The sequence below is a fragment of the Marmota monax genome, unplaced genomic scaffold, assembly GCF_021218885.2.
Source record: "Marmota monax isolate L192 unplaced genomic scaffold, Marmota_monax_Labrador192_F-V1.1 WCK01_AAM20220418_F8-fsc00086, whole genome shotgun sequence".
Taxonomy (NCBI): Eukaryota; Metazoa; Chordata; class Mammalia; order Rodentia; family Sciuridae; genus Marmota; species Marmota monax.
The window spans coordinates 6,928,879-6,954,049 of record NW_026693086.1 but is presented as its reverse complement, the minus strand read 5'-3'; the positions used below and the strand labels follow the sequence as shown (position 1 = coordinate 6,954,049).

General features: G+C 42.9%; 1 protein-coding gene across 5 annotated transcripts in view; it reads right to left on the bottom strand.

Annotated features, from left to right (window-relative positions):
* The window catches only part of Itgad (integrin subunit alpha D), a 31,361-nt gene extending 11,698 nt beyond the window's left edge, over positions 1-19,663 (bottom strand). For 2 of the 5 annotated variants that reach the window (XM_046454436.2, XM_046454434.2), the window contains exons 1-17: positions 19,546-19,663; positions 17,687-17,792; positions 15,022-15,125; positions 14,816-14,886; positions 14,577-14,691; positions 11,470-11,600; positions 10,048-10,193; positions 5,361-5,514; positions 5,125-5,275; positions 4,868-4,941; positions 3,546-3,675; positions 3,315-3,457; positions 3,007-3,150; positions 2,707-2,916; positions 1,754-1,884; positions 1,474-1,631; positions 207-361 (exon numbers count right to left, since the gene is read on the bottom strand). In XM_046454436.2, the coding sequence (XP_046310392.1) occupies positions 207-361; positions 1,474-1,631; positions 1,754-1,884; positions 2,707-2,916; positions 3,007-3,150; positions 3,315-3,457; positions 3,546-3,675; positions 4,868-4,941; positions 5,125-5,275; positions 5,361-5,514; positions 10,048-10,193; positions 11,470-11,600; positions 14,577-14,691; positions 14,816-14,886; positions 15,022-15,125; positions 17,687-17,792; positions 19,546-19,591 (2,169 nt within the window). In that variant the 5' untranslated portion in view covers positions 19,592-19,663. The remainder of the gene's footprint in view (positions 1-206; positions 362-1,473; positions 1,632-1,753; positions 1,885-2,706; positions 2,917-3,006; positions 3,151-3,314; positions 3,458-3,545; positions 3,676-4,867; positions 4,942-5,124; positions 5,276-5,360; positions 5,515-10,047; positions 10,194-11,469; positions 11,601-14,576; positions 14,692-14,815; positions 14,887-15,021; positions 15,126-17,686; positions 17,793-19,545) is intronic. The other 3 variants (XM_046454435.2, XM_046454433.2, XM_046454438.2) reach the window with 3 other exon arrangements.
* Positions 19,664-25,171: the final 5,508 nt, after the last annotated feature.

The window sequence follows — 25,171 nt, the reverse complement described above, 5'->3', positions numbered from 1 at the left end:
TGGGTTTTCAAGAACCCACCATCCTTCCTACTTTCCACCACTGGGGATTTTTCACTGCATCTAGACAGTAGCCCAACCAAGCTGTGAAGCCAAGTCCTCCCGCCCCAACCTTCCTCTCTCCAGACCCAGTGTCCTCACCCACGGATTCTATAGGCTAGCCTTGGGATCCTCCTCCCTCTCCCTTTTCCAAAACCCAAAGTCCTTACTGGCAAAAGCAACTTCACGGTTTCACAGTGATCCCCAAGCCCCAAGGTTTTTTTTCGAGTCAAAGTCCAGTTCTTGGTCTCATTAAAAATGGCACGAGAAATCAGACGACCCGGATCCAAAGCCAGATCATACCTGACAGAGCTTTGGACATCACCTGAAGTGAAAGAAGTAGAAAAAGGAAAGGAAGAGAAAACCTACAATGTTCTCTTTTCATTTATTTGTTCATGAGATGAATATTTGTAGAGCACTTTCTATGGGCCATGAACTGTACCAAGTGCTGGGGATACACACTGAGAAGAAGATGGATATGACCCTGCCCTCATAAAGCTTATATTCCAGGAAAAGAGCCAAACATATGTCATATGTTGTCATATGGCCATAATGTCACAGCATGAGTAGTATCTTGGTCAGGGATGCTGTCCTAGATAGACCATATCTAAGCTACAACCCAGAGGGTGAAGCACAGAGAGGAGAATGTCCCAGACTGTGGCTAGAGTAGCTAAGTCTCCAAGGGAGAGGGAGGCTGGCACATTTACCAAAAATGTATAGAGAAAGGAGGAGTGAGCCAGATGTGGTGGCGCACACCTGTAATCCCAACTGCTCAGGAGACTAAGGAAGGAAGATCACTAGTTCAAAGCCAACCTCAGCAATTTAAGTAGGCCCTAAGCAATTCAGTGAGACCCTGAGTTATATTTATTTAATAAAATAAAATATAAGAAGGGCTGGGTATGTTTTTCACCCCTGGGTACAAAAAAAAAAAAAAAGAGAGAGAGAGAGAGAAAAGTGGAATGAGGTGAGAGAAGATTGAGGGAGGGACCAAGTCAGAGAGGACATTGCAGGGAAGGATTCAGGTCTTTATAGATTCAAGTGGGAGTAATTTAGGGGTCTTAAGAGTAGGGTTGAGGAGCCCAGATTTGCATATTAGGACCAAATGAGTTCTAATATCCCCTCATCTGTGAAGAATGAGTGAGGGTGCAAAAATAGAGGAACTGCTCAAAGTGTCTTTATTTTGGTGTAGGTGGGAAGGAGAAGTGGTGGCTTACAGGAAGGCAGTGGCTAGGGCCAGGAGAAAGAAGTGGGCAGACTCCAAACCTACCCTGGGGATGGAACCCCAGGTGTAGGTGTGAGAAGAAGGGAGGGAAAGGACCCAGGTTTCTGACACACAGGTAGCTGAGCAGATACAGGGATGAGATTTGGATTCCTGAGCCCATTCTGTTCTTAGGATAGCCTTGGAGTCCTCTAATGGGACAAGGGACTGGGCCTTACCTAACTGGTCAAGTGAGCTCTTGTGGATAGTGAGACAGATCATGGCCTCCACAGCTTCCAGGGAGGTGGGCACCTCTTCCCAGCACTGGTACGCAGCCTTTGCCACCTCCATGGGTGTGAATCTCATAGTTACTCCCACTTTCAGCACTGGCAGGCTCCTGAGGGGCATAAGTAGGTGCTGAGGGCAGGACACTGGCCTCTGAGAGGGGACTAAGGTAGGGGAGAGCACTGGTTAATCAGACACACAGCAGGCAAGGGCAGCATGTTGGGGAGTTGTCACCTGAAGAGCAGTACGTGCCCTTGGGCCCCCACAGCCAGGTCCACCAGTCCATCCTGAGTGAGGTCCTGACCACCGCTTAGCGACTGCCCAAAATACTGGAGCTTTAAGGAGAACTGGGAGCCAGTGATCCGCTGGCCATAGAGGGAAAGAAAAAGTGGAATTCAAGGGAGGTGATTGCAAAGATTTGATAAGCAGATTTGGAAACAGCTTGTAGTGAAAGAAGACCTGAATACAGAAATTGAAAAGGAGAGATGAAGGGGCGTGAGTTGAAAGAAAACAGGGTGAGGACCTCAGGGACCCCCAGATGGAAGGGAGAGCTTTTGGTTCAACTCATCATGAGTCTACAGGCTAACAATAAAATAGGAGCCTAAAAATAGCGAAATAATCAATTTGCTTATTCATCATTTGCTATGTTCATTCATAAATATTTGATGAATGGCGTGCTTAGTGCATCCATTGCATTTTCTTTACAAGAAGCCCGGGGAGTTGGTTTGATGGTTGTCACGTTCCACAGAAGGACACTAAAGCTCCCAGAGGCTAAGCTAGCCACTTGCCTGAGGCCATACAGCTACTGATGGCTGGTAAGGCCAGGAATTTGACAAGGGGCCTGACCTCAAAGTCTGATCTCTTACCATTAAGCTGTTCACAATAGATTGAAGGCTGTTTGGAACCAAGACAGATGATTGTTTAGCTGGGTCTGGTGAAATTCAAGAAAATAAACTACTGAGCTGGGGATGTAGCTCAGTAGTAGAGTGCTTGCCTGGCATGTGCAAGGTAAACTGAGTTTGAACTGAGTTCAATCCCCCATGCTGCAAAAGAAAAGGAATGAAAGGGCAACCAAAAGAAGAAGGGAAATGACAACTCCTAAGGCTTGTGACAGGAGGCTGTGCTCAGTAAATACACGTCATTGAAAGGGAGGAGGACCATAAGAGGCTGAAAACAGGGGCTCTTACCTGGCTGTGGGAGGAACTGATGTCTAATCCTGAGGTTCCATGAAATAAGTAAACAGCACCCTGGTTCTCCTCCTCTCCAGGGGCCCCAATGGCCACATCTACCAGATGGTCTCCATTGATATCCCCCAGCACTGTCAGAGCTGCTCCAAAGCGACCCCAGGGATGGCCCTGCTCCCCACGGAGAATGATCGCACACTGCCATCTGCTCCTCTACAGAACAAAAACCAGTGCCAGGTCCAATCCAGGCAATCCACACCTCACACCCGGGCCCCACCCAGCCCAGGTCCAATCACCACTCACCCCCTTGGGCATGGGGCACACGGACACCTGCCCTCCTCCTTGGGTCTGCTCATAGTAATGGGGAGCCCCAATGAGGACCACATCGGTGCTGCCATCGCTGTCCACATCCACAGAGCAGAGGGAGGCCCCAAAATAGGAGCCGACCTGGGAGGAGAGTTTGAAGTCATCTTGCCTGCCCCTGCCAGAGGCACCTCCTTTCTGGGCCAGGTCCTGCCTCTCCCCAGGTACCAGGACCTGCCCTATCAGCTCCCTGCTCCTAGCCACCCTGCCCGCCCTCATGTTCAACCAACATGGTCTTCCACACCAACCTGGGTCCCTGTGACTTCAGCCTTTGGCCTCCATTGCCTGGATATCTGGGTGAAGATGACAACCTTCCCAGTGTGCTGGTGGCGAGGGGCCCCCAAGACCAGGCTGTGTACCCCTTTCCAAAGGGCCAGCTCACTGGAGTAACCTGAGGGGGCCCAGCGTCAACACTAAGGCTTCTCCTCCCCTTCCCACAGCTTGTCACCCACCTGTCCCCCACCACAGCCTTTTCTCACCTAAGTAAGAGTCCCTCATGTCCACATTCTCCTGAGACATGTTGATGAAGGTGGAGTTCATATGTGGTGGGTATAGGAAGGCACCTCCAGACCAGCTAAAGCTCCCCACAGCCCCCAGTACTGGTCCATCCTGGGAGGAAAAGATTCCAGGTCTGAGCAGAACAAAGCAAGAAGGCAGCCTAAGCCAAAGAAATGCCCTCCCCTAACTCCTCTGATCATTTCAAGTTTTCTTCTTTAGTGCTCACCAGCACCCTCTGTACCCCAGCCACTAGTATCTCTAAGTCCATCCCCACTGCCACTGTTCCCACCTTCACCCCTGCCCTTTCTGCTTCCTACTTTGCTCTTGTCTGTTCTACCTTCTCTTACCCAAGCAATCGGCATCCCCAAACCCAAATGTGCAGGCATCATTCTGCTGGAAAACCATTGCCAAGCCCTTAGAATGGCATCTGGGACTCCTTGCAAGCAAACCCTTGAAGTTATTCTCTGTTCTGAACCCCACTAAACTTTTGACCTAGCCACTTCTCTCCCTTATTCTCCGCTCCTCTCTCTCTCCAACCGTCAACCTCAAAACAATCTCCTCTGTGACTAATTCCTTAGCACCCTCAGGAAACAATTCTTATTTTCTCCTCAGTGAACTTAGTTTATTGCTTTTTTGAACTTTTGATTTCATTAACCTCTAATAATCCTGACCTAGCTTCAGTGATCAATTCATGACCAACCTTGTTTAATGTCTACCACTCCCTGCTCACTGCAAATTATTCTGAAACCAATCCTTCTGGATAATTTGAACACACATCTATTTTCAGACAAGTCTCGCTGTATTGTCAACTCTCTGGTCTGCCCTGTCTGGTATTTCCCATTTCTCTAGTCCTCTCCTTGCTTGCTGTCTCTTGTTCCCTCTGCTCCTGCTATGCTGGCCCTTCTGATTGCTCCATCACAGTAACTTTGTCTCTGCCTGAAGACTTTTGCACTTGTTTTGCCTCTACCTAAAGCAATCTTTCCCCAGATTTTCCATAGGCTTGTTCTTTTTTTTTTTTTAATCATTCAGCCTCTTCTGACCACCTTTCTTTTCCTACCCCAACAGCACAGTCCAAAACTCTTTTGTCTGTATTCTCTGCCCACAAGAATATGCCCTCCAAGAGTATAGAAGCCCTGAATTTCCTCTTCTAGCACCAAATGCACTGCCTGATGTTCTCCCTGATCTGACAGTGAACTTGAGGACCAGATCTGCTTCTTATTTACTTTTGGGTTCCAGCTCCCAGCCCAGGGCTGGCCCAGAGCTGATGCTTGAGACCTGTTTATCAAGTACACACTGTACCCACCATTGTGAGCACTGAACTGAAGCCTTCTTGTGACATCTCATGCTGAAAGGAGCTACTTGTCCTCGATTGGGTTCCTGTAGGGAAACAGGTTCTTCAAAGCCATGAGATCATGAAGCTTCAAAGCAGAAGGAAGAGATCATAGGCTTGTGACTCAGGTTCTAGGGATTAATTTGGGGTTAGTTGTAAACAGGAATGCACTGTCAAGACTACAAGGGACAACTGGGTGGGGAACCCCTTCAACTCCAATGCTCAAGTACCTTCTACTGCAAAGATCTTCTCCTGAAGCTGCTTCTGGATGCTGCTGAGTGCTGCAAAGTTGTCCACCTCAAACACATGTTCCTGAGGGGGTACTGAGCCAATGGTGCTCAGTTCTTGTCTGGCACTGGGCTCCTGGAAAGCATCTCCCACCTGCAGCAGAGAGGTAGCTGAGGAGGAGGAACCCACTGGCCTTTACTAGGCTGAGTCTGAGGGAGCAATGTAGAAGAGGCCATACCCCAATGGCATAGCGGATAATGCCAGCTTTCTCTGCCTGGGGAATGACATCATGGTATTCCAGGGGGTCTCTATACTTCTGCCCATCTGTGATGACAATGAGGATCTTCTTGGCACGTTTTCGGGCCCCATTCTTGCTATGAAATAGCTCTCTCCTGTCAGGAAGGAAAGGGAAATGACTCTACTGAGATATGATTGATTATGAAAAGATATCATTAGCACAAGAAGCTCATCTGGAAAAACTAGGGAGTCCTGACCCCAGGACATGCCAGACTCCATCAGGCATGTTAAGGAAATGATTCAGTCTTTTTTTTAAAAAAAAAATACTGGCAATAATTAGTAAGCCCAATAATAAGAGTACTCATATAATTTTTTTCTTAAAATTCTATTACTGAACTTCAGTCCCAGCAGGCAGTATGGTTCAAAGTGGAAGCTCTGGAATCAGACATGTTTTGAGTAAATTATTGAACCTGTGAACCTCTGCTTCTTTCTGTACCAGATGAGAGTACAGAACCACAGCTGGTTCTCCTCCCACAGTGAACCTGGCCTGGCTTGTGACTCACTTTCAATAGTAGCATGCAGTAAGAGTAACACTATGACATTGGTGAGCCTAAAAATCCTTCATATCTTTTGCTTTTGCACTTTGGGGAGTCCTGAGCCACAGTGAGAGAAGTCTGGCTACCCTTTTGGAGGTACCTTATGGAGTGGTCACAAGGAAGGAGACCACAGAAGGGACCCACTTGCCCCAACTGAACCCAACTGTCCCACCAATCCTTCCTAGGCACCAGACATATGAAGGAAGCTCTCAAGAGCCCAGTCCCAGACATCTGACCACAGCCCCACAAGAGACCCTAAACAAGAGCAGCAGAGGAGGCAGCCAGCCTCATCCCTGGGATTGTGAAAAATCATAAAAGGGTTGTTACTGAAGCCACTATATTTGTTAATGTATTGTTAAGCAACAGTAGATAACTGAAGGAAATAGTGTCAGGTTTTTTGGAAGTATAAAGGAGGTCAGCCTTTATAACAGTGAATGGCCTACAGGTAACCATTAGTTAGATAATAGCTATAAAAATGTTAAAAATGTACATATATGTTCATATAGCTTTATAAACTCAGAACGAACACACCCACACGCACATGCACACACAGGCTAAACAATAAACACATGCTAATTGTAATACTGGAAACCATCTAAATGCCCAACATTAGGGAAAGGATTTAGGAGATCATGACCTAGTTCCTTTTTTGAAAGATAAACATCCTTTTCAAATGAAAACTGTGATAAAATGTGAAACCGGTTATATGACCTGGATTTTTTTAAAAACAAGATGAAAATAGTTTCTGGGGCTGGGGTTGTGGCTCAGTGGTAAAGCGCTTGCTTTATAAAGGAGGTCAGCCTTTACAAGAGTGTGAGACACTGGGTTCGATTCTCAGGACTACATATAAATAAGTAAATGAAATAAAGGTCCATCAACAACTAAAAAAAAAAAAAAAGAAAAAGAAAATAGTTTCTTCCCTTATTGGAACTAAATAGAAAAATTCTGAATAAAGACAAGGATGGAAATTACCCTTTGCCAGGCAGGTGGGATTTATTTATCCCTCTCATTGCTAAAAAAAAATGAAATAAAAATTAAAAAAAAAAAACTATAAGGTGGTCAACTAGAGAGACTGTGGATAAAAATTCTTTAAAAAATTTTCTTAATCTTATCCTCATTTTGTCTTTTTTGTAATGAAGCTTACTCCTTGGTATTTATCCAAAAAAACTAAAATCATCATACTATAGTGACACAGGCACATCAATGTTTACAGCAGTGCAGTTCGCAATAGCCAAGTGATGAACCAGCCCGGGTGCCCTTCAACAGGGGAATGCATTAAAAAAAATGGCATTTATATACAATGGAGTTTAACTCAGCCATAAAGAAGAATGAAATTAGGGCATTTGCTGGTAAATGGATGGAACAGGAGAACATCTTACTAAGTGAAATAAACCAGTCTCAGAAAGTCAAGCATTAATATTTTCTTTCATATGCAGAAGTTAGACAAAATAAGGGAAAAGTGAGTGATTCGGTAGAGGAAAGGGATTGAAGGACAGGGAGGAGGGATGGGAGAAGGGGGAACTGCAAAATGAAATTAATCAAATTATACTATGTACACATATGAATATACCATAGTGAATTCTACCTTTATGCATATATACAAAGCATCAATTAATAAAACAGTAAGTGAATAGAAAGAATTGCAGTCGAGTAGAAGAAGGAGAACAGGGAGAAGGAGGAAGGGAGGGAAAGAGGAAGACCTGGGAACTGCAATGTAGCAAATCATATTGCATGCATGTGTGATTATATCAAAATGAACCCCACTGTTACGTATAACTATGTCACAGTCATAAGAACATTTTAAAAGATAAAAAATTAAAAGTAGAAATGAAAAATTCTGTTTATAAAGAGTATTGATGGAGATTATATGGGGGATATTAAGCATTTTTAAGAAAAAGCAGAATACAGAAGAGTTTTTAGGATAAATTTTATGTAATAAAATGTGTTTAGCGGGCACGGTGGTGCACACCTGTAATCCCAGTGGCTCGGGAGGCTGAGGCAGGAGGATCACAAGCTCAAAGCCAGCCTCAGCAACTATAAGGCACTAAGCAACTCAGCGAGACCCTGTCTAAATAAAATACAAAATAGGGCTGAGGATGTGGCTCAATGGTCAAGTGCCCTTGAGTTAATCCCTGGTACCAAAAAATAAAAAATGTTTTTTAAAAAGACTTTGAAGTTACAACTGTAGCCCATCACCTATAAAACTTGTTTTACTTTTCTGAATTTCCATTTTATTATTTGTAAATGGTATTTTTAAAAAATATGAAACTGTCAGGTTTATATGTAGTGTGACTGGTAACAATATAATGTTTCTTTCAGTAAATGGTGGATGGTAAATATGGTGGTAGCATTAATTACAGTAGTGGTAATATAAAGTTGTTAATATAATACACAGCTATGACCCGAAACAATATCAAAAAGAAATAGACCAAACTTTGACTTTAGATGTCTTTGGTGACACAATTATATTTTTTTATTTCTACCATATTTATAGTTTTCTAGAATGGGCACACATCCTATATTAAAAAGCCTTTGACTTAAAATGTAAATTATGAATAGGAACTATATCATGAGAAATATAAAAAATAATCTATTGCTCATTTAAAAAAAAAAAAAAACAGTTAATATCAGGGAGGACCCAGCAGTAGCTGATCCAGCTCTGAGATGGATTTGGCTCTGGGGAGCAGAGAAACTGCTAGGAAATGTAGTGCACTCTGGGACATGGGGAAGAGGGCTGGACTTGGTTAGAACCATGTCACCTCTGCCTCTTTTACCTTTCCTCCCAGGCCCCACCACTGGAAGAACTTTGAGTGTTAAGGAAGGAACTCAGGGAGGGGACTATTCCTGTGTGACTTTAAATTCACAGAAGTTTGCCTCTTGGTTGTCCAGTTCCAAAGGGTCAGTGTCCAAGGCAGAAGAACCACCCATAAGCAAGGAGGTTACATTTGCCTGCAGCATATCTTATTTGGGATGATTCCCACCACATTCCAGCACCAAACCCAGCACAGCACTCAGAGGTGTGCAGGAAACCAAGGACTCAGAACATTCAGACCAGCTCCTTCCCACAAGAACCACATCCTCTTCTTTCTAGCTCCACCTTTTAAGTCATTTTCAACATGGACCACCTGACTCCTCTGTGGGCAGGTACAGAATAAGTGTCCTGTTAACACAGGGCATGCATGGATGAGAAGAGAGGAGATGGAAGGAGGTTAGTGGGAAGAAAGATACAAAAAAAGACACTTGTCACTGCCTGTTAGGTAAAGAGGAGCGGTGCCATTCTCTGGATTAAAAACCTCAGCCATTTATTTAGCACCTCCTTGTATACCCAGGACCAAGACCCTAACATTAGGATCTCATTTAATTCTTGCAGACTAGTTGTGAGTTTATGCCGTAGTCCGGCTGGGTTAAATAACCGAGAGGTGACAAGCAACTTGAAGGTTGAATCGGGAACTACTTTATTGCGAGTGAACTCAGCAGGAACTGAGCGAGAACTCAAAGTAGCGGGCACCCGAGATAGCAGGAGCCGCTTCTCTGCCGGACAGCAGAGGTATATATACTTAACTAACTACACACAGCTTAACTCAATTAACATAAACTAGATATAGCAGTCAACCAATAAGGAATCCTCATCATCTTAATGGCTCGCTGGCGTTGCTTCACAGACCACTCCTCCTGGCAAAGTGCCAGGAACCATCTTGACTTGATTTCAGCCCTCAACAAGTTTACCCTTTTTTAACATTTTATTGGTAGTTAGAGTCAATGACTCCCAAATCAGACAAGTAGCAAGCAAGGGAATCCAGATGTATCTGAATCAAAGCCCATGCCCCTGGATGCCCCAGGTGGGCTGCCAGAGTTCAGCATCTCCAAAACCAGACAAAGGGGAAACTCAGCTATAGAGAAATCTAGTCCCATATCGGGGAAACCTAGCACTGAGGGGCCAGGGGCACTCTAGGGAGGACTCTGCTACAGCCCCCACACTCTCCTTTAACCTCTTTCTTCAGAGCTTCCCACAGCCTGAGGTGAGCTGTGCTGACCCAGCATTAGGAAGTGATATGGCAGCTACATCCAGGGACAGCAGGGGGGGTTGCTTACACCACTTTCTGGATTCCCGTCGCCGTGAACGTCAGGCCTTTCTTTTGGATGATGGGATCCACCAGGCTCCGAGGGCTCAAACCATTCTGGAATTCGGTGAAGGTGAAGTGAGTCTCCATGAGGTTTGAGTACTGCATCAGAGAAAACTGCAAAGACCAAGGCAGAGGGCCCAGGGATCAGAGCTTGTTGTGGGTTACCCTTGGTGTTATTTTTAGTGAATGACTTTTTATCTCAGAAAAACTTTGGATTTACAAATCGTTCCCATATATTTTAGGCCCTACCAATAATGTAATGAAACACAGGGTAGGGGGACAATTGCTCTAAAGACACAAAAAGAAAACTGGGAAAATCAAAATTAAATAATGCTTTTTTCATGATTTACAAAGAATAGCCATGCCAAAGATAATATTTGTTAAACTTACATTAAAAAATGTATAACACGTGAAATCAATTTAGATATTTCCTCTCTTTCTAAGAATTTGTATTTACATACAAATTAGTTACTAGAAAGTAATAAAGAAGTCATGAGTTACACATAAAACATAATGAAGAAAGTACCACTCACTTGGCTGAGTTACCTTCAGCCAAACTTCACAGCAGAATTATTTTTGTTTTATTTTATTTCCTTTATTTTTACAGTACCAGGGATTGAACTGAGGGCTTCTCACATGCTAGGTGATCACTCTACCTCTGAGCTACATTTCCAGCCATTTTTCAAGTTTAGTTTGAAACAGGTCCTTGCTAAATTGACCAGGCTGGCCTCAAACTTGCCATCCTCCTACCTTAGCCTCCTGAGTAGCTGGGATTATAGACACATGCCACCATGCACAGCTCAAAATTATTATTTTTATGTTCTTTAAATGTTTTTTTTTCCTTGGGTTTTTGTTTGTTTGTTGATACTAGGAATTGAGCCGAGAGGTACTTTACTGCTAGACTATATCCCCAGTTGGTTTTCATTTTTTATTTTTGAGACAGAGTCTCACTAAATTGTTAAGGGTCTTTCTAAGTTGCCAAGTTTGGCCTAGAACTTGTGATCCTCCTGTCTCAGCATCTCAAATCACTGGGATTTCAGACATGCACCACTGTACCCAGCTTCCTTTCAATGATTTTTTTTTCTTTTAAAAAAATTTGTTCTTTTTAGATACACCTGACAGTAGAGTATATTTTGACATATTATACATGTATGGAGTATGTCTTATTCTAGTTAGGATCTCATTCTTGTAGTTTTTAAACAACATGTGGTATACAGATACATATTAAATGCCATTGGTCAGACTCAAATTGGCCCTGCACTGGGACCTTGACCCTGGCCCTAGCCTCATCATGACACAGCTCCATGAGCCATCCCACCCCCAGTGATGCCAGGCCCACTTCCCAGGTCTGTCTTGCTCCCCTAATCAGGTCTCAGTGCCCAGTATTTACCAGAGTGTTGGTGCCCTGAAACTGGTCCATCACAGCTCTGACAAAGTCCTTCATCTGGTTAAAGTCACTTTCATGAATGCTACCAGAGCCGTCAATTAGGAAGACAATGTCCATCTCTTGATTTGGACACTCTGCAGAGAGGGAAGAGGAATCAAAGATGCTTGTGCAAGCCCCTTAATCTCCTGGGGCCCAGAATCCCTTCCCACTCAACAGAGTCAGGAGGCTGGGCATGGCATTCCCACCCAGTTTCCAACCCCTCCTCCGAAAAGACCCCAATCTGTTACTCCAGTTTCTTCTCCCCTCAATGGAGCCCCTGTTGCTCCCCTCCTTCCACATGACCTGGAAAAGAGGAGGTAGAGAGGACAGAGCTCCACATTCATTCAGTCAGTAAACACATGCTCTAGGGATGTCATTAGAGAACATGGGGAGGCAGTTTATCAAAGTGGTTCAAAGTACACATTCTGGAGCCAGGGCACCTGCCTGGCCCTGCATCCCTGCTCTCCTGCTTATTAGTAGGTGATTCAGGCAAATTGGTTCATCTCTCTGGGCTTCCAATTTTCCTGTCTGTAAATAGTGCCTATCACATGTGATAACTGCAAGAATAAAACTAATTACTATGTATATAAAGTGCTTAAGATAGGGTCTGGCCCTCTGTAAGTGTTGCTGTTATTACTGTCATCACTGTGTGCTGGGCATTTTCAAGGCCTGTTGGATACACTTATGGTGGATCCTGCTGTGTGCCACCCAGGCCCACCCCACTTCAAGACTGAAGCACTCCTTTCTAGCTACGGGGCTGCCAATTCTCTCAGCTGAGGTCCTTCCCAGGAATCACCTGAGCAGAAGGGAATGGCCTTGCCTGGGATTACACCTTCCTACACTGGGGGCAACCCACATCCATGCTCTCCAGGAGTGGGCTAAGGCCTCTGTTAGAATTGCATCGCTCTCCATCCTGTCTCAACCCAGTCCTTTCACAGGTATTGCTCCAGAACATTCCCAAATGAAACTTAGGAGTCTATTTCTGGGGAAATCTGACCTTGAGATCCTAGTTTAAAAGGCATCATCTATGCTCTAGTGGAGTTCACACTATAACGGGAAAGACATGCCACACGCAGAGAAACAAATAAGACATCTTAGATTGCCCTGCACTCATGCAGGGGTTCATGTCCTGTGTGTAAGACCCAGTTGGTGCCTCCACCAACACCCACATCCTGTGTCTCTATTGGGGTGTTAGAAGAGTGGGCTATCACAGCACTGAGGTGTGAAGCCTGTACCACAGAGCAGCAGTAACTGCCTCCTGCCCTCTACTGTAAAACAGTCTTTTCTTCTCTCCCCGCCCTGCCCCTACCCCACCTGCTCCACTGCCTGTTGCTTTAAGGATGCTGAAGAGAAGTGGAAGATCACTTCCCTTCCTGCTTCTTTGATGACTAGAAAATCTAATCATCCACACAGCAAACTGAGAATCCCTCAGGTGACCCCCTCCTTCACCCATACCTTGCAATCATCACCCTTGTCCTTTATCAAACCAGCAAGCTTTAATCACAATATCTCTCCTGTTTCCTGCTCCTCCTACTGTATCCACAGGGCTTCCAACAGCTGGTTGGATGGAGCTGAGCACCTTTTGAAAAAGGTCTAAGGCAGTCAGCAATGTTGGCTCAAGCTCTGAGCTCTGCCTCTTTCTACTGGTGGGAACTCATCTCTCTGAATCTGTGTTTTTACCTGTTAAATGGGAATCATCCAGTCTACCACCCAGGGATCTTGTAAGGATGTAATAAGATGATGTCTATCAGGCACCATGGACTTCCTGGTACTCTGGTGGTACTCAGTGGACCTCAGTGAACCTTTCCATCTCTACCCAAACCTGCCTTGCTGTGCCAGGTTTCTGATCCTATGTTCATTTTCATTAGGTATCTCACACTAGGAGTTCCAGAAACATCTGTGAAAAGACAGCTATTTCCTCATGTTTAAATGCCACATGACCTATCCCTGGCTTCACAGACATCTCAGACTGGACATGGTCCCCCTCCCCAAGGCCCCTGGACAACCCTCTTCCATTCTGACTCCTGTATAGATTTTTTTTTCTCACAATTTGGTTTCAGTATATTTCTTCTGTTGCTTAATTTTTGGTGAAAAGCCCACCACAAAACCATGCCTGGCTTTGTGTCTTCTCTAATCTAAAGCATTGTTCTCAGTCAGCATCCTGAGTAGCCGCTGGAATTCCTAATTGTATCACAGATGAGGAAGTTTATCTGTATCCTCCTCTTAGTCCTAAGAGTCCTCAGCTTGAAGATGATCATAAGAGCTATTACATATTTATTATGTGCCAGGCAGGGATCTAGGTACCTTATATACATTAAATCCTTTAATCTTTATAATCAACATGATTATTATATTTTAATATTTATTTATTTATTTATTTATGTGGTGCTGAGGATTGAACCCAGTGCCTCATGCATGCTAGGCAAGTGCTCTACCACTGAGCCATGACCTTATCCCTACAATCGCCATGATTATTAAGCATCATTTTACCAGTGAGGAAACTGAAGCAAAGAAATTAAACTGTTGCACATGGACGTGGAAAATTTAAACTTGGTTACCACCATTATGCAGACTGACTCTCAGAGAGATGCTGCTGTCATGGCCAAGGTCCCACTCTGTGGAAGACATTGACACTGATAAAATTGTCCATCACACTTCTCAAAACTCTGACATTTGCTCCCCTTACAGGGGAAGAGTTCCTTTGGAGAATCCTGGCAGTACAGCAGGGAACCATCCAGAACTGCCTCTTCATGGATTTCTCATCCTTACTGCATGTTTTTACCATCTAAGGCCTTTTATCTGAAATCCAAGAAGTGTCCATTCACCTGTCGGCAACTGTAAGACCCTCAGACCTCCCACAGTCAATGCATGGGCTTCTCTCCCTTCATTAGACCTTTTCCCCCTCTACCAGCTGAGGCCTCCCACCGTCTTGGACCTGCTGAGCCTCTGCTTAGCCACACACAGTCCTCCAGGAGAGGAACATGGGCACAGAGGGCTAAGAAGGCTTCATGCTCCACCCACTCCTCAATGCCAGCATGTCTTCAGAGAATCCCTGTCTCCAAGAGACCTACCTGGCAGGGCAACTGGGACTGTCCGGATGATCTGCATATGGGAGCCCAAAAGGAGGCAGGAGCCTTTTGCATACATGTTCTCCCCACAAGCTCTGTGCACAGTTGGGCCACAGGCCTGGAGATAGAGACCTGTGAGTAGCAGGCCTCCAGTCCCCCTCCTTCTCCCCTCCTCTCTGCCCCAGCCTCCCCCAGCCCCTGCTTCTCCCTTCGTAACCCTCCTGTGACCCAGAGCAACTCACCAGCAGCCAGGAGCCATTACTGGAGGCTGCCAGGGAGAGGCCCAAGGACATGTTCACAGCCTCTGGTGCGACTGAGAGGACAGATACACATGGTTACACTCAACAGCATACCTTCATTTAGGGGGAGAGCCTGGGCTGGAAGCTGCTGAGGGGGGATGCTTGGGCCTAGGAGAGTGGAGGGTCCCGATATCAGGGTCATCACTCACTGTGTAATGAGATGGGTTGGCATGTGCCGTTGACAAACGTACAGTCGTATAACTGTCCTGTTTGGTTAACCGCCACCACCTCCAGGGGGGCTCCTACCACAAGCCTAGAGGTATAACCATAAAAGAGTAGAAGGAGGTGTGAGAATGGCAGATTGGAAGCAAGGAAATATATTGCAAAGAGGAAGTGAGACTTTGTGAGGGAAGTTCTTGGTATTTGCTTCTTGAGCGGCAGTTCAAAAATCAGGGCCTGAGTTTAACTACAAATGCTAAGGACCATGCTGGGGTTTTTGTTTGATTTTCAGTATGCACACATAAAAATATTTATGTATTTTGGATATATAAATGTTTTGGACTTTTACAACATTTACCTACCTGCCCCCCACCTGCCCCTTGAAAAACTATCTGAAAATAAAACTGACATTTCCCAAATACTGGTAAGTACATTGTGTTCCTGAGATGCTATCATTTTGAACCACCCCCAAAATAATCACCTCAAGTTAAATGGAACAATTTCATGAAGCCACACGTTTTAAAAAAAAAAAGTTGATTTTTCAAACAATTGAACTAATTTAAACACAATGTAAACAATTTAGATTGGGTGCACAATTTATAGGAGCTATATCAGAATCCATATCCACATCTATTATCATATTCATGCAAATATTTTATTTGCAAAATTCCCTAAGAAAATTTTTTTAAATTTTGGAAACATCACTACCAACAACTTCCCCACCCAGAGGAGAAAACTAGACAAAATACTGGGGTATTTTAATTAGCTGAGCAAGGCTTAGTTAAATGGACAGTTTTAGGGTTCCTTTAGGAGAGCTGTTTCTTCACAGAAAGCCACAATTCCTTTGCATCATGACTCATTGAATATCTAAAACTTTTCAGATGAAAACCTAACAGATGGCCAGAGGAGTAGCAGCTTTGGATCCGAAGCTGCTGGCATAAATGCAGAACAGGCATTAGTCTAAACTGTCAACCTGCAAGTATTTTCTTTATCCAACCCATTCCTTACAGGTGCACTCAATTTTTTAAATATTTGGATTATAATTCAACAGAAGCCAGGAAGAACAATAACTTTGTAGTAATTAGAATATCACCAACTATTTAATGTTTATTGATATTGTTTGGTAAATAATAATATTGGTAATTAATATTGGTAAATAATAATCAGTGTTGTAATCCCTTTTTATTAATAGGGTCTGAAAACAATTTAATGGTGATGAAAGCTGGAGCAGTGATTACATTTGTTGAGTGGTTAGGAGGGGCAGGACCGGGGGAAGGCCAGATCTAAGTGGTAATTACCCAAGTATATACAAGCATAAAAATATCATTGAGTTGGGGCCAGGCATGGTGGAGCATGCCGGTAATCCCAGTGGCTCGGGAGGCTAAGGCAGGAGAATCACAAGTTCAAAGCCTGCCTCAGCAACCGCAAGGTACTAAGCAACTCAGTTAGACCCTGTCTCTAAATAAAATACAAAATGGGGCTGGGGATGTAGTTTAGTGGTCAAGTACCCCTGAGTTCAATCCCCAGTATCTCCCCCCCAAAAATATCATTGAATTGGAACCTTCAGATTTATGGACTTTGGTGTATGCATCACATCTCTAAGATAGATAGATATCTAGATAAATAAAATCCTTGTACCTAGCACCTGAAACTTGCTTCTATCTCCCCAGCCTTGTGGCTGGGTGAGGAAGCGGGAGGGATGTTCATTTAGAACCCAGTGACCTCTGAAACTCAATCAAAAACCTGTCCTCTCTGGCTCTCAGCCAACACCACCTCCTCTGTGGGCCTCCTGGAATTCCCCTCCTGGGTTTGCTCTCTCCCCTCTTGGCCTTCCCATGCTTTTGTCACACCTGCATCACATGGTGACTTGAACTCCTTGGGTCCCCATCTTTGGAACAAGAGAATGGAAACTCCTGGGGGGCAGGGATAGTACATAATTTATGGGTCCCAATGCAAGATGAAAATGTGGAGCCTCTTGGGGTTGAGAAGAGCTTTGTCCATTTTTCTGTTTCTCTCCCCCCCACACCCTTTTCTTCCTCCCTCCCTCTCTGGTACACTCTATTTTTTATTTAGTGTCACACTCCCTCAAGCTCCAGGATATTTACCAGGCAAAGGCACCCAATTCTGACCTTGTCCAGCTCGTGCCAGGGGAGGAGGGCACCAGCAGTCACTGGACAGGGGTAAGGGAGCAGGCAGCTGAAATTCCTTCCAAGGAGGTGGTGGAAGGTGGGCTGCTCATAAGGTGAGGACCCTAAACCCCTAACACATCTCCACCCTCCCATCAGACTTTACTTAGAAAATATATATCTACAAAAATAAAGTCATTAAGAATTTCAAGAGCCTGAGAGCAGATCATCAAACTCCCAGTTTAATGAGTATGGGCATTGTGCAACTACACAGTTTGCCCGCCAAGAAGCTGCCCTATCTGGACAGCAGGTTCAAGGCTTTCCTCTCAAGGATGGATCTTTCCTAAGGTTTTGTGGCCCTTCCTGGGATTGTGATAATACATATGGTGGTGTCAGAGGCCTCAGAAGAGACATGGGAAGACTCCTCACCCAGGCCACCCTTCCTCCAGGACAACTCTTAGGATGCCACGGGCAGCCATCTTCCTACAGGACCCAATGGAATGGCAGTGGGGAAGTGAGCAGGGCTTACCGAGATCCACCAAACTGCACCACGGTCTGCCCAAAGCCAGTTGCATTCTCGCTGAAGACTGTGGGCTTCTCCACATACAAGTTGAATCCATGATAAGAAGCCAGGACTGAGGAATACACGGAGTAGGGACTTGGAGGTGATTCTAAAAGCCTCATCCTCTCTGTCTTCCTGAACTCTTGATATCCCACCCCACTCCAACTTGGTTCTCACCTGCCCAGGAGGACCAAGCCACTCCTTCTACTGTGCCTACTGATTTGCCATCTGCGTGGTTCCCAACCCTCTCCCTACCTCAAAAATGATCAAACCTCGAAGCAAAGGACAACAATCTGAGGAAATACTCCCTCAAAGTTACTTCAAAGGGTATCCAGGATCTGAAATTGCCAATTGCTTCCTGGTATGTTAGATCACGAATGTCCCTTAAAAATAAGGTGCCCATAAAATTTATTGTCTAAAATGGGACCTTCTGAGAGTAAAAGGGACACCATTAACAATGTGACAGGGACTTCTCCAAGGCATATGGGCACCCTCCATAAAGACTATCCTGTTCTATCTTCTCATTACACAGAGACCCCAAGAACCAGATGGGGAACAGACTTAGAAGTTTGTGATTAATTATTTGTAATTGTGTGTTTCTCGTGTCCCCTCTCTCAGTGCCACATGAGGAAAAGATTTTTTTTCTTGTTTTTCAGTGTTTGGCATAGTGCCTTTCACAGCTGTCCAATTCCTATTTGTTCACTGATTCTATAGCACAAGTCACTGGCATAGCCAGGATCCCAACCTGCTCTCCCAATCCTCAACTGGTCACAATCCCTTTGCTGGTGGCTAAGCTCCAAAGCATCAGGAGGTGACCCCTAGATCAATAGGTTTTTTCTTACTCCCAAGCAGCCATCTTTCTTTCCCATTTTTCTAGAATTTCCATTTGTCTCTGGATTGAGGAGTCAACTCCAATCCCAAGAATAGGGGAATTCTTAGAGGGATAAGTGTCTGGCGAGGTGGTGACAGAGAGATACCTGAACGCTGGGATTCTGGGAAGAGACCAAATGTTTAGGGAGTCAGGACACTACTGTGGCCACAGGCAAAGAAGCCTCACATTCCATACCTTCCTTCCTCAGTTATTCTGTTTCTGAGCCTGAAAGAAGTTCTTAATATGTAACAAGTGGGAAGATATCAAGAGGCACAGAGTCGAGTGCCTCATGGATTAGGCAGGTAACTTCAGTAAGTGAAGTGGGGTAGAAGTGAGCACAAGGGAATAATGATCCTTTAGAGCTTGTGCCTTTTCTAAGGGGGGGCAGCCATTACCAGGATCTAGTTACAAGAACTGCCAGGCCTTTCAATTTCTAAAGAGAAGATGGAAATCTTGAGTTTTTGTGTGAGATCTCATTTTTAAATGACATATGAATATGGTCCTGACAGTTGTCAAATTGCGTACTATATTCTCAACAGGATAGCATGTCTGAAATCAGGACTTGGGGGAAAATCAGGCCCAGAGAGATAGTATCCTGACCACCTCCCTGGTGGTTTCTATGGCCTTTCTCTCCCAGAACTATGCTAGGGCAGACTTCTCTTCCTTACACACCACCCACACCAGGGCCTCCACAAATGGGGAGCAGAAAGGCCTTGGAAAATACGGCTAACTGGAGAGATGTTCATTCTCCACTGAGCATAACTCATAAGCCCATTTCCCCTCACCTTCATTCAGGTCATATTTCTCCAAATTCCAAGCAATCTCTCCTCCCAACACCATTCCCTTCGCAACTCATGTGAACTGTAAGAACTGTACGCCAGCCCCCAACCCGTCCTACAGGAGACACATACAGCTCCACAGAGTTTCTCCCCAGTCCTGAAAGCCCCAAACTCACCACTCAGGAGAAGCAAAACTCTGAAAACCATCACTGAACAGCACATTGACTGGGAAGTGAAGTGCAGGACAACAGAGCACTGAAGGGGTTCAGCCTCCTGGGGGGTTGTTAAAATAATGACTCAGGCCCTCAAAGGGGTGGGAGGAGGAGCAAGTGGGGAAGAGGATCTTGGTTAATCATAGAACAGACCTGGGGCAGAGGCCAAAGACAATCTGGGAAAAAAAAATGCCTCTTACTCTCCCCACCACCACCACCTACAGGGCTCTGACTTCTTTCTTTCAGAAGACCACCCTCCCCTAGCTCTCTGGGGCTTCCTGGGGCTGCACATAAGTAGAAGGGAAGGAAGCTGGATAGGTAGCAGTAGAGGCCCCAACACAGCGATGGGAGCATGAAGTGTGGGGTACCACCCCAGAGTGTCAAGGGCTTGGGGAGGTGGAGGTAGCCTCCCCTAGGTCAAGGTGTTGGTTAAAAAGCAGGCCCCCACAAGAGGAGGATGGATGACCAAAATGTTATATAACTTCATACAGTGGACTCAGCAGTAGTAGAAACAGACTAGAGAAGTAGGCAACCACATAAATGAACTCAGTTTCATCTTAAATGAAAGACAGAAGATTGCATAATGAACACCAGGCAAAAATTAATCTATGAAGAAGAGCTATTGACTCTGTTGGGATAGGGACTATTTAACATTTCTTAAACTTATCATTCAACACTTCATATTTTAATATTTGCTTAATTGGGGAGGAGCTTGACAAGTAGATAAATGAGTGGTTGTTATTTATTCTGTATGATTTTATGCCTACTCAAAATATTCTGCAATTAAGCATAAATAAGTAAATGTTTCTCAAAAACATGAAAAAAGCATCCTATGTAGGAAAGCCCAGGAACATATGACCCAGAAAATAATACCAAGAATTGATAAATGGGATGGTGTCAAACTTAAAAACTTTTGCACAGCAAAGGAAACAACAGTGCAAAGAGAGAACCTAAGGAATGAGAGAAAATCTTTGACAGCTACTCTTGTGACAGAGGATTACTAGCTAGAATATGTAAAAAACTCAAAAAACTCAACACCAAAAAAAAAATTCATTCAATAAATGGGCAAATGAACTAAACAGATACTTCTCAAAAGAATAAGTATAAATAGCCAATAATTATATGGAAAAAAATGTTCAACATCTCAACCCATCAGAAAAATCAAAACTCCAGTTAGAAATGAGAATCATGAGGCTGGGGTTGTGGCTCAGCAGTAAAGTGCTCACCTAGCATATGCGAGGCACTAGGTTCGATCCTCAGCACCACATAAAAATAAATAAATAAAATAAAGGTATTGAGTCCAACTACAACTAAAAAAATATTTTTTAAAAAATGTGAATCACTCCAGTTAGAATGGCAATCATCAAGAAGACAACAGTTAATGCTGGTGAGGCTATGGGGGGAAAGAAACACTAATATACTGTTGGTAGGATGATAAATTGTTTCAGCCACTGTGGAGACCAGTGGAGGCTCCTCAAAAGATCAGACACAGAAACCACCTTATGACCATGATACCATTCCTCAGTATTTAACCACAGAATTAAGGTCAGCATACATGCACACACAGGTTTATAATGGCACAATTCATAATAGCCAAGTCTGGAAAGTGCCTAAGTGTTTTTAAACTGATAAATGGGTAGAGAAAATGTGGTATATATACAAACTAGAGCTTTATTCAACCACAAAGAGGAACAAAATTATGTCATTTGCATGAAAATGGTTGAAAGAGGAGAGTACCATATTAAGAAAAATAAGCCAGATTCAGGTCAAGAGTCATATGTTTTCTCACATATGTGGAAACTAGAGATCTTGTGAAAATAGAAAGGAGACCAGTCCAGCAAAGTAAGGGGACCAGAGGAAGGGAGAAGGGGTAGGCAAGTGGAGGTAATGGGGATTGAAATTGATCAAACTATATTATGTGCATGCACAAATATGCCGTCTTGAAAAACAATGCACCAACTTGGAAAAAAAAAAAGCTCAGAAACACACTAAAGATTAAAATATGACAGACCCTGGGTACAATCCCCAGCACAAAAGATTTATTAATTTATTTGTTTATACATAGACACACGCGCTCGAGCACACACGACAGAATCTCCACCTATGGCATAAATTATTTTGTGTTATAAGTGACAGTTATTTAAAACATTTAAAACGTAGATTTTCAAGAATAAACAATATAAAACTTTTCTAAACAAAAAAAAATTACTTAAATTTACTCAAGCTAATGCTTAATGGACAGAAAAAAAATAATTCTGACATATGGACAGTGCCCTTGGAGGACACTAGGCCAAGGACGGTGATTACTGACTTTGAGGCTGATTTACTTACTTCCTTGCAAAGGCTGTCAAGCCAGGTTGAAAGGCAGCTTTCTCCCTCTCGTACTGAGCGACCTGCAGCACCTTGTCGTCTGTTCAGTGAGTTTGTGAACTTCTCTCTGTATTTGGAACCACAAAATAACTTTTTTGATGATTCTGTTTAATGCAAAAATTTAAAGGTCTTTTCGTTTCCTCCATTTTCTTCACATCTTATCTTTCAGACACAATCTTGAATGGTATCACGTTTCATACATAATCATTAATTTTGGACTTCCTTTCACAAATTGTGCTTGAGGCCAAAGTTTTGCTGATTTCAACAATTGCTAAAGCTTCCAACTTTGCCTCAATTTTATTATCACTTGTCTCAGCAAAAGTTATTTGTTTTCCCACTCATTTTTAGAGAACAATAAGGGCAGAATGCAATAAGATTCAAACTTATAAACACCATGCACTGCCATGAAGACATCTTCCTTCCAGGCCCAGTTTCAGAGCTGCCAAGGCTCCCAAAGCTGTGGTGATGTTTCCCAAGCTCAGGGCATCCTCAGAGGATTTCCCAGGATCTCTATAACTACAAGAACCACCAATTGTCAATAACTTTTTAAAAGTTATTTCTAAAAAATAATCAAACCACATATCTCATAATCTTAAATCAGTGTGAGGAAGTATATTTGTTTTTCATAACTTTTTACCAGAATGACCCAGGCCTGCCCCAGTAATGGAGAGCCTGAGTTACAGGTCCTCACAGCTTAAGTGACACTTTCAGTGCTTTGTTTTGCTTCTTTCCTCTTGTCTTTTTGTTTGTTCTTGTTTGTTTTTTAATTGACACATAGTAATTATACATATTGCCAGATGGGATGATGCACACCTGTAACCACAGTGGCACGGGAGACTGAGGCAGGAGGATTATTAGTTCAAAGCCAGCCTCAGCAACTTAGTGAATCCCTAAGTAATTTAGTAAGACTTTTCTCTAAATAAAATACAAAAAAAGGGCTGGGGATGTGGCTCAGTGATTAAATGCTCTTGGGTTCAATCGTTGGCACCAAAATACACACACACACACACATTTATGGGGTACAGTCCAATAGCTTGTACAGGTTTAAAATATGTAAATCAGGGAAATTAGCATTTCCATCCCATCAGATACTGTTCATTTCTATGTGTTGGGAACCTATGGAGTCTTCTTTCAGGCTATAGTTACCCTATTCTGCCATAGGACACCAGAATTAATTCCTTCTGTCTAACTAACTGTGTTTTGGTACTTCTCTAATTCCTCTCTATCCCATTTTACCCCTTCCTTTCTCCATTTCTAATGACCACTACTTTTTATTTGTTATTTTTAGTTATACATGACAGTAGAATATATTTTGGCATATTATACATCCATTGAGTATAACTTATTCTAATTAGGATCCTATTCTTTTAAAAAATTTCCTTTTATTTGTTATAATATATTCATACATTCACACAATAAAATAGTATAATTTGATCAATTTAATTCCCAAGTCCCTCCCCTTTCCCTCTCCTCCCTCTCCCTGTTCCCCTTCTTCTATTCTACTGGTCTTCCTTCTTTTTTTTTTGTTCCAATCAGTCACACATGGCAGCAGAATGCATTTCTACATGTTGTATGCAAATAGAGCACAACTTCCCATTCTTCTGGCTGTCCACAGTGAAGAGTCACACCAATAGTGCAATCATACATGTACATAGGGTAACAATGGCTGTCTCACTCCACCATCCTACCCATGCCTACCACCCCACCCCTCCACTCACTCCCCTCTACACAATCCAAAGTTTCTTCATTCCTCCCCACCCTCCCCCTACGCTGCTCCACTATGGATCCGCATCCACTTATCAGAGAAAACATTTGGCCTTTGGTTTTTGGGGATTGGCTATTTCACTTACATGAAATTAATATTTCATGATATTCTCCAGTTCCATCCATTTACCATCAAATGCCATAATTTCATTCTTCTTTATAACTGAGTAATATTTCATTGTATATATATATATATATATATATATATATATATATATATATATATATATATATATATATATAAATATATATATATATATATATATATATATATATATATATATAAAATATATATATATATATTACATTTTCTTTATCATTCATCTGTTGAAGGACACTGAGATTGGTTCCATAGCAGAAGAAATACAAATGGTTAAAAAATATATGAAACAATATTCAACATCTCTAACAATTAAAGAAGTCAAATTAAAACTACACTGAAATTCCATCTCCCTCCAGTCAGAATGGCAATTATAAAGAATACAAGTAACAATAAATGTTGGCAAGGATGTGGGGAGAAAGGTATTCTCATACATTGCTGTTGGGACTGCAAACTGATACAACCACTATGGAAAGCAGTATTAATATTCCTTAGAAAACTTGGAATGAAACTACCATTTGATCCAGTTATCCCACTCCTTGGTCTATACCCAAAGGACTTAAAGTCAGCATACTACCATGACATGGTCACTTCAATGTTTATTGCAGCTCAATTCACAATAATGACCACTTATATTTTTACATGATCAATTATTTTTAGCTTCCATAAATGAATGAGAGTGCAGTATTTGTCTTTCTATGCCCAGCTTATTATTTTTAATCTGATGTCCACTTCCATCCACATTGTGACAAATGACAGGATTTCATTTTTATGACCAAATAAACATTCCATTGTGTATATAAAGCACACTTTCTATTTTAATTCCTTTGTCAATGGATACTTTAGATGATTCCATATTCTGGCTATTATAAATGGTGCTGCAATGAACATGGGAATGCAGGTATAATTATTTTATTTTCTCTGGATATTTACCTAGTAGCAGGGCTGCTACATCTTATGGTTCTCTTGTTAATTTTTTAAGGAACACCCATATTATTTTCAATGTAGCTGTACTGATTTACATTCCCACCAACAGTAAACAAGGGTTCCCCTTTCTCTAAATCCTTGCCAACATTTGTTAGCTTTGGGTTTTTTTAAATAATTATCCACTGTAACTAGAGTAAGAAGATATACCATTGTGATTGTGATTTGCATTTCCCTAATAATTAGTGATATTGAGCATTTTCCATATATTTGCTGGACAAATATCTCTTCAGATCATTTACCCACTTCCTAATCATATTGTGAGGTTTTTGCTATTGCATTCCATATATATTCTGTATATTAATATTTTGTCAGATGAATAATTTGCAAATATTGTCTCCCATTCGGCAGGTTGTCCGGTTACTCACTTAT